The sequence below is a fragment of the Anopheles gambiae genome, chromosome X, assembly GCF_943734735.2.
Source record: "Anopheles gambiae chromosome X, idAnoGambNW_F1_1, whole genome shotgun sequence".
Classification (NCBI taxonomy): Eukaryota; Metazoa; Arthropoda; class Insecta; order Diptera; family Culicidae; genus Anopheles; species Anopheles gambiae.
Window position 1 is genome coordinate 2,238,093 of NC_064600.1, and position 8,942 is coordinate 2,247,034.

General features: G+C 45.5%; 1 protein-coding gene across 22 annotated transcripts in view; it reads right to left on the reverse strand.

The window, feature by feature from the left end:
• Positions 1–1,432: 1,432 nt before the first annotated feature.
• Positions 1,433–8,942, reverse strand: part of LOC1272120 (ubiquitin-conjugating enzyme E2-17 kDa) — a 23,342-nt gene continuing 15,832 nt past the window's right edge. For 16 of the 22 annotated variants that reach the window (XM_310998.6, XM_061661553.1, XM_061661505.1 and 13 more), the window contains exons 5-6: positions 8,716–8,899; positions 6,038–8,604 (exon numbers count right to left, since the gene is read on the reverse strand). In XM_310998.6, the coding sequence (XP_310998.2) occupies positions 8,465–8,604; positions 8,716–8,899 (324 nt within the window). In that variant the 3' untranslated portion in view covers positions 6,038–8,464. Of the gene's footprint in view, positions 3,495–3,947; positions 4,051–4,188; positions 4,435–6,037; positions 8,605–8,715; positions 8,900–8,942 lie in introns of those variants that run through there. The other 6 variants (XR_009766539.1, XR_009766535.1, XR_009766532.1 and 3 more) reach the window with 6 other exon arrangements.

Sequence of the window (8,942 nt, forward strand, 5' to 3'; positions counted from 1 at the left end):
TTCTCGGATTCAACATGTTCATTTCCTTTTATAGATTAAAAACATTAGGAATTCTTGATTTTAGCTTTACAATAATGAATTGGAATGTATTTGAAGGCTAATTAGCTTGATCGCTTGGGTTAAATACATTTGTTTCACAATGCCCCCCCCCCCCACCTCCTCCCCTCTTCCTCACATCCGCTACGCGGTTATTTCATGTGAATTCACCTTACTCGCAGTTGTATTTAAAATAGTAGCAAAAATTAAAATAATTGATTTAATCTCCAGTGCTCTGACAAAATACAGTTCACGCTTATTTAACGCTTGCTATTTCACTGCTCACCACTGTAAACCACGTAGAATGAGATGAGCGTACCGAATGGGGAATGTGTGTATACTGAGAGCGCAAAGCTAGAGAAATTGAGAGCGACCGAGTGAACACGGTCCGTGTACAGCAACTGCGGACCTTAGCAAGGGGAAAAGTAAGCCATATGGTAGAGCATGGCCAAGAGAGCAATTTGTTTGACAACGTTTTTTTTTTCATACTGATACTGATTCCATTATTATGTTAGAAAGCCGTTGAGCGGTACTTGAATGCTTAGCGTATATAGTGCGATGGCAAAGTATTAGTCCAGTAGTGCTTTTTTCTCGTTTCATGAATCATTGCGACTAGTTATTGTTTCACATTTCTGTAATTCACGCAGAATTTGTGGTGTTAAAAACCTGAGGACTAGACAACGAACCTTTCATCACAGTGTGATATTATAAGCTTAAGTCAGCGTATAGCTGGAATTCATTGCAATATCTTCTGCTTCACCTGTACTTCTGCTCTTCGTCTCCTAACAGTGCCATTGGTGATATGCATCTGACGAAATTATCATGTTAATCTTGCTGAAATGGTTCATTATTGCGCACCTCTGCATTGGCAATTGAAATCATTACACACTTTTGATGTTGTGCGAAGATGACGATCTAACGCTCAATAAACTCACCTGCCGAATTGAACGGCAAACTGCAACAACCGCCTTCTGAAGTTTACAGCATTCGAACGCCGAACTATGCCTAAGATAGGAAGAAAAATAGACCGTAACATTATGTTTGTACTTCAAACCCTCATGCAGAAGTAGCAAGCTAGACTCCCAGGTACTCCCAGGGCAGAACCTGTTAGTAGCTCCTGTGTGAATTTAAACTCCCAGAAACCGTTACGCCTGCCAGTATGCAAAGCAGCAGGCAGTCGAATAAGCTACAATAACTTCCTGTAACAACAAAGCAAACTCATCCATCAACCACACAGCTATGCAAAACGGAAGGCTGACCCCTGGCACACCTAGAGATGCTCAAACGATGGAAACCAAAACAAAACCAACTCCAACCACAAATTGTTTCAATCCAAAAAAAAAAAAAAAAACATCAGAAGAACGATAAACCGCACACACCGGTAAAGCGCAATATGTTCGGGTTTCCTTTCTGTTTATTTTAATTTAAATTCAATTTGACTTATAGAAAAAAAAACACGATTCATATCATTTTTTTCTGATTTTTGTTCCGAGCCCTTTTCCTCCGTTTTTCTCTTCTTCGGCGCTTCACCACCCTCCGCAAAACTGTGGTCACACTCTTGTCTCACACCTTGCGCACACAACACGCTGTTCCTTTTGTCGTCACCATTTTCGCTTTTCTCGTGCCGTCCACACATATCCTTGTGTTTTCACTTTGTTTGTTTGTTTGTTTGTTGTGTGTGTGTTTGGTTGTTGTTCCACTTTTGAGCCCTTTACACATACACACGCAACACAACACGACGCACGTGAGCTTACAACAGAAAATGCAGCTTAGCTTAGCTTACCCCACGGTACCCACCACCATCAAATACCATCCCCACACACACACACACACGCGCGCGGGCGCGCACGTGCACAAATAGATATCATAGCTCCTATCTACTTTCCCCTGCCCAACCATGGCAAATCCAATTTTTTGTTAGACGTTCGGTGTGTTTTATTGTTAAAGGAGGGCGGATTAGAAGCTTTTAGCAGCTGTGAGCGAAGGGAACGAAAGGGCTCGCGCGAACGCGGTGTGTCTTTGATCGCTTTTCACAACGATTCCGCACCTCCCGTTTCTTTCGTCTGCCCCATTCCACACGGTGAAAAGGTAGTTTTTGTTTGTTTGTTTTGGTGGATTGTTTCTTAGTTTGTTTAGCGTAACCAATGCGTTTCCATCCAATTCTGGCCGCTTCCTCTTTCCATCCCCTCTGACCACGGTAAAGGTGAAGAAGGGTGGGTGAGTGGATGGGCTGGTCGGTTTTTGCTGTGTTTGCAATGCAGCAATTACCGCTAGCGATGGTTTGCGTACATTAAGCTTCCTTCGTTTAGTCTCGCCTTGTTCCTTTCTGTCTCTCTACTAGTAGTGATTGTTCTCATTTACTATTTCTCGGTGACAGTGTATGCGCGCGCGAGTGTGTATGTGTATGTAGTAGTAGTAGATGGGGTGGAGGTGGGTGCCCGTATCTAATGTTGCTTTGTTTCTTTTTATTCCATTGTTTTTTTTTTTCTACGTAGCAGCAGCATCGTCATTGTTCGCAGCTTTTTCACCCTCATCTTTCTCTCTTTCTCTCTCTCTTTCTCTCTCTCTCTCTCTCTCTCTCTCTCTCTCTCTCTCTCTCTTCACATCTGCCTTTCGCTATCACACATCCTGTTGGTATGTGGATTGTTGTGTTTTATCCTTCTTCTTCCTCTCCTAACTGCTTGCGCGGCCCCAACCTCTGCCCTGGTTGCCTGTTCATGCGGTTTATAAGTTAAGCGTTGTGTATTCGGTTTACTATGGTGGGCCGCGGTTTTCGCTACCCTGCAACATACATATCATGACATCTCATCAGAAGCATATGATCTCCACACACACAAGCAGTGCTACCCAACTTTCTCGTACTCCACACTCCTGCTCGGTGCGCACACAGCACACCCCAGCACCAAGCAATGTAGAAGCAACCACCAACAACGCTCATCCATCTCATCCTTGTGGGGGGGGTGGTGGTCGTGGTAAGTATAGTTTATTTTGTTTTGCTAAAAGAGTAATAAATGTTTAGTATGTGATTTGTATTATTTTGCTTTTGCAGTTTTTTCTCTGTACTTTCAATTGTCTTTTGTGTTTTTTTTGCTTTGCTTTGCTTTTTGCGTTTGAACTGCGTATCCATCATAATAAGTATGCGATGCAATGTGTGTGTTTGGTTTTCTGTTTAGTTTCTGCTCCACCTGCACCACATTCTTCGTACACTACTGCTCTCCACTATGTATGTGTGTGTGTGTGTGTTTTTCGGCCAGTATATCCGTGGTAATTTTGGTTAACTTGTGTTCAACCAATCGTAAGCGGCGCCCTGCTGCTGCCATCACACCACGCCATGAGCGTGCAAATTTTGATTATTTGTTTCTTCTGCTAATCGAAACTCATCCGTTTGTCAATCCTGGACACCGCACACACACACACACACGCGCGATGCGCGAAAGCGACCTGTGTTTTACCCGCTTCTAAAACGAAAGAAAGACAATTAAAAAAATATTAATTTAAATACGTTTGTTCCCGTTTGTTCGTCCAAGAAATGCGGCATAATCGAATAATTCAAACGCACCACACACACACGCGCGCGCGCAAAAACCAGCCACAAGAAGGGATCAAATATAATATCTCAGTGTGCTTCTGTTTGGCATCCTCTGGCTGCTAGGTATGCGTATATGTATCCCATTGGGCTAAGCCTTGCACGCGCGATCATCCCTTGCCGCCCTGCGCGACCTACTATACATCAAACAGGAGCTTGTGTGTTTTCCTTTGTTTGTCGTCATTATATAGTTGCCCATACAAGGGGTTCAGCATAGTACATCCAGTTTGGATTTGGGTGTGTGTGTGTGTGTGTTTGCGTGTTTGAAGAGGACGCGCACACGTCACAGAGTTAGGCGTTTGGTACCCGTGTTTTCACCACTAACCCTGTCAACCCTTTTTTTGTGTGGGTGGAAGGCGGAAGAGTGTAAGCAAAGAGGAGGCCTCCTGTATGCTTCGGTTTTGTTCCTGTTTGTATTTAGATTCTGCCTAAAAAAAAATTTGTAATAAATTTACATTTATATTATTACGCAACAGCGAGGGCACGAGAAGCGAGCGAGAGCACTAGCGGAGAGTTCGTGTGTGTGTACATTTGATAACCAACATATTAACAAGAAAAAAACATACGGGCTTATCAACTTATGTTGCTGCTTCATGATTGCTGGCATCAAGTGTTGCGTAAGTTATTTTTGTTTTGAAATATATGCCCTGAATTATTCTGCCCAATCATACGTTATGCATACGTTGTGTATTTGTGTATCTGTATGTGGTAGGTTGGAAGAGATACGAGCACAAACACGTAATTCGTCACAAAATGAGAAAGCTTTAACTCTTCAACGTTAGTGTACGGGGAACTCTAAATTACTGGAACTCCTGGGAGAAGAGAGAGAGAGAGAGAGAGAGAGAGACAGACAGACAGGTGCATGTGAATCAATGTTAACGTATAAAACAAGACAAACAGAAAAATAATATAATACCTAATCATAATAAAATCACTATCGAGAGAATGAGAAAAAGAGTGAGGTGAAAAATGTACAACACACGGAAAACAATCCAGGCGGACCGAAGAAAAACACAAACACCACGCACACGCTAAATAGGAGAAGAAAATAGGAGAAAAACTGAAACCAAGGAATGGGGGAGCAAACTGTCGGCGCAGAGTGGCACGCACACATCACGAAGACAGAATTAGGGGGGGGGGGGGGGGGGGGGGAGGGACAAACAAGTGGTACAAGAAAAGAAAAACAAAACAACAAACAGATTTACCGTTGTAATATATATGTAATTTCTCCTTTCCTTGCGTTTTTTTTTGTATTTTATCCTGCACTAGGGTATTTTTTATCTCCTGTTCTTACTAGTTGTTTTTTCGCCGTTTTTTTTTTGCTTTACTTTCTCTTATTAGCTTTATTTAGTTTTGTGTGTGTAGTAAGTCGTCTGTCGGTCTGCCCAGTTACGCAGTTCAGTGATTTTTCTGTTTTCTTCCCCCACCCACACCTCGAAAAAAAAAAAGAAAGTTTGCCTTTTGTAAGGTGTGCGCGCGAGCGCGCTAAAAAAAAAAAAAGAAGAAGAAAGAACTCTGGTACGCCTTTTCCGCTCGCTCTGTGGGTGGGTGTGCCTTTTACTTTCGCGCTCTGTAGTGTTGTTGTTGTTGTTGTTGTTATCATTGTTTCGCTAGTATTCTCCTAACCCCCACACATCAATCCATCCATCCTTGTCCATCCCATCCCATCGCCATCGTATCATGTTCTAGAGCACTTTTCTTTGCATAATTTGTTGTTGTTGTTGTTATATTGCTCTCTCTCTCTCTCTCCCTCCCTTCCTTCCTTTCTCTTCCCCTCCCCTCCCCTCCAACTTTCCAGGCTGGTTATGACTTCCTACGTCACACTCACGTTGTTCTTCTTCTGTTTTGCTTTATGCGCGCGGATGGGATGTACAAATGTAGGCAGGTCACACAACCCACCCACCGACCCACACTCCAGAATTCTTCCCGGTGTGTGTGTGTGCGCAACAGCAAAGGTTTACCACGCTCGTCTCAGCGCGAACGACCCCTGATGCGCGAGCGCGCTTGTTGCGCGCACACACGTCATTTTCACAAATGCAAACACTTCCGCGACACTCCTCCTCTTCCCAATCATTTCGAGTTTTTCACGTGCACACCCCACCGGCAAAACAACACACACACGTGTGTGAGTGTGTGCGTACGCTGGTGAATACCATCCAAGCACGTGCGCGCGCGCGCACGCAAGCAACTATAGATTCTCTCTCTCTCCCTCTCTCTCTCTCTGCTTGGCTTGCGGGCGGATGGAGATGTTGGTTTCCGAATTTTGTTGAAAAGATGATTCCGCTTCCACGGGGAACGAAGGACAACGCGAGAACGCACGGCAGCCTGCTGTGCAGGCTCTCTCTCTCTCTCTCCATCTCCTCTCTGTTTTTTTCTGATCTTGGTGTGCCATAAATCAAATAACAAAACCATAAGTATATTAACGGTTGTTTCCCACTAACCGTCCGTCCACTCCCCCGCCGGGCCAGTATATTTTTTTGTTTTTGTTCTAATTGGAGCCGCTTATAAACCTCGCCACTTCCTTCCTCTATTCCACTACTCTCACGCGGTGTAGTATCTCCTAAGGAGCCTTTTTTTTTGTTTGTTTGCTTACAAAACTCTTTCGTGCCCTGACATGTATGTGGGTAGTGCGCGCGCTGCTGCCGTGCATTTGGCAAGGGTGTTGTTTGTTGCTGTTGTAACGACGTTGATTGGTCCTGGAGAGCCTTGTTGGGTCTACTTAATCCAATTGCAGGGCTAGTTGCAAATGGGGCTGGACGACGACAATCAATAAATAACTTAAAAAGCGACACACACACACACACACACACACACACACAAATACACACAGAAAAGCACACTCATCCTTTTTCTGCATTGAAGAACGCACTTCTCCTCTCCTCCATGCGCAAATGGAGCTCCTTCCTATATACGCTCTTCACTTCTTTCCCTGCCCGTTGTGTGTATGTGTGTGTGTGTGTGTTTCCCTTTCTTGGTTTTTCACACCCGGCCACCCCTCCTAAATACACACCCTTTCGCTCTAGCTCTCCTCTCTCTCTCTCTCTCTCTCATCTGCACAAAACAAATGATGTGGCTGTGAATTTGGATTTTACCAGAAAGGCACCACCACCAATGAAAACTTAATTTTACCACTAACTGAGCGGCCTCGCGCCATATTTAAGAGCATTCGTGCTTTCGGGGACCACCGATAATTTCTGCAGTGTCCTTTCCCCCTCCCTTCCTCCCTTCTCTCCTCATCCACCCGCTGCGTATACATCCAAATGGGGGATAGCGCAAAACGGGGAGGGGAACACACAACATGTCTACCAGTTGCGTGCGGAGGGCGGAACACCAAACGCGCTGTTACTGCATGGTACATTTTCGATCTAAATGAGCCTCTCTAAACCTTTCTCTTTATCTCCCCCTTTCTCTCTCTTTCTCTCTCTATCTGTGTGTATCTCTGTTTCTGAACTGGCAAGTGTGCACACGGACGCACGTGCGACTGGCGAGGGGGTGTGCGGGACGACGACGAGTAGCGGGAAAACAACATTACCTAAATTGTGTGTCTCTGTTCCCTTTCCTTTCCGCAAACCAATTGGTGTGTGTGTGTGTGAGTTTTATTGCTTGTTGTGTACGTATGGTTGATTAAAAAGCTTTCTCTTCACCCTCGGCTTTGTGTTGACAACACACAGGGGATGGTTTGTTGCTGGTGGTGGCGGTGGTGAGAATGGTGGCGGGAAAACACAGACGTTTCTCTAACCTTTAATGTGTGTAAAATAATAATCTATAGTTGAGTAGCAGTAGTTGTTGTTGTTGTTGTTGCTGTAGTAGTAGCGGTAGCAGTAGTTAGTAGCTGTTGCTGCCGTCGCTGCACGTAGAATGATGTTGTTCTGGTGGCAATAGCATGGATTGGGATGCGGCGGCGAGTGCTGGCACCGACGTTGCCGCCGCAGCAGTGCAGCGGACACGGCCGACCGGCACCATCGGTACAGGATGATGCGGCAGGCCACCGATGCCCGTAAAACGTTGTTTGTCGCCGTCACCATTATCATCATCATTTTCATCGCTTTCGTCGGCTACCTTCCGCGTGAAGCATCGGATCGACGATGAGCCACCGTCGACGACGCAGATGTTGTAGCAATGGTAGATTGGGGTAGTAGTAGTAGTAGTAGTATTATTGCTGTCGTTACTATGGTTGGTGTTGTGGAGTTGGTCTATTAACTTAGCGCTGTCCTCACCGTCCTGCTTCTGCTGGTGTTCGGTGCTTCGCCTTGCATTGCGATGATTATAATAGTGGTAGAAGTAGTACGGAAATAGGCTGCACTCTGGGTGTTGTTGTTGTTGTGGATTTAGCAGCACGTACAGCTGTTGTTGTTGCTGCTGCTGCTGCTGCGGTTGCTTCAGATGATGGTGGTAATGGGTGACGTCACAGCTCCCATTGCAATCAATGGTGATGGTGGTGTAACGCTGTGTTGAAAATTTCTCTCCCTGCTGCTGCTGCTGCTGCACTTCCTGCTGCCCGCGCACTACAGCAAAGCATTGACTGCTGCTGCTGCTACTGCGTATAATGATGTTGCTACCGATACCGTCCCCGGACAATTGATGATGTTGCTGCTGCTGCTTCTTCTGCTTTCTTTGCTTCCTACAACCATACTGGCTGATACTACCGTTGTTGTTGTTGCTGTTGTTGTTGTTGCTGCTGTTGCGGCGCTTGTAGTGGATGGTAAACTGGTGCGCGCGGTCGCTGCTGCTGCACTTGCTGCTGCTGCTGCTGTTATTGTTGCTGCTGCGGCGGCTGTTGTTGTTGTTGTTGTCGTACGTGTAGGTGTAGGGTTTACGTAGCAATGTCTCGTCTGGAACGCATCACATAGCATACTTTCGTGTCCACTCCCGGGCAAGTTCATTATATTTTTCCCGGTCGGTTTTATATATTCTGGCAATCTCCGGCACCAGCGGGTCGTCGGGGTTGGGATCACACAACAGAGAGCAGATGGACAGCAACACTGCACGGGGCGGACATCGACATGGAGAGGGCAGGGAGGGAGTGAAAAGGAAAACGATGTAATAAAAGAATGCCAAATTCAATCGAATGGTGGGAAACGGCGCATACGTACCCTTTGATATTGTCAGGGCGGGAGACCATTGAGATCTTAAGATATCCAGACAGATCGACCCGTTGCTGTTGATGTTTGGATGATATATGCGTGTCGTAAAAGCCACTTTCGGTGGTTTGAATGGATAGTCTGTTGGGAAATGTATTGTTAAGAAGAATACGCCTCCCTGGTACGGACTGTCTGGCTGCAATTGCACAAGTGAGAAAAGGGAGAAAAGAGCAAGAGGT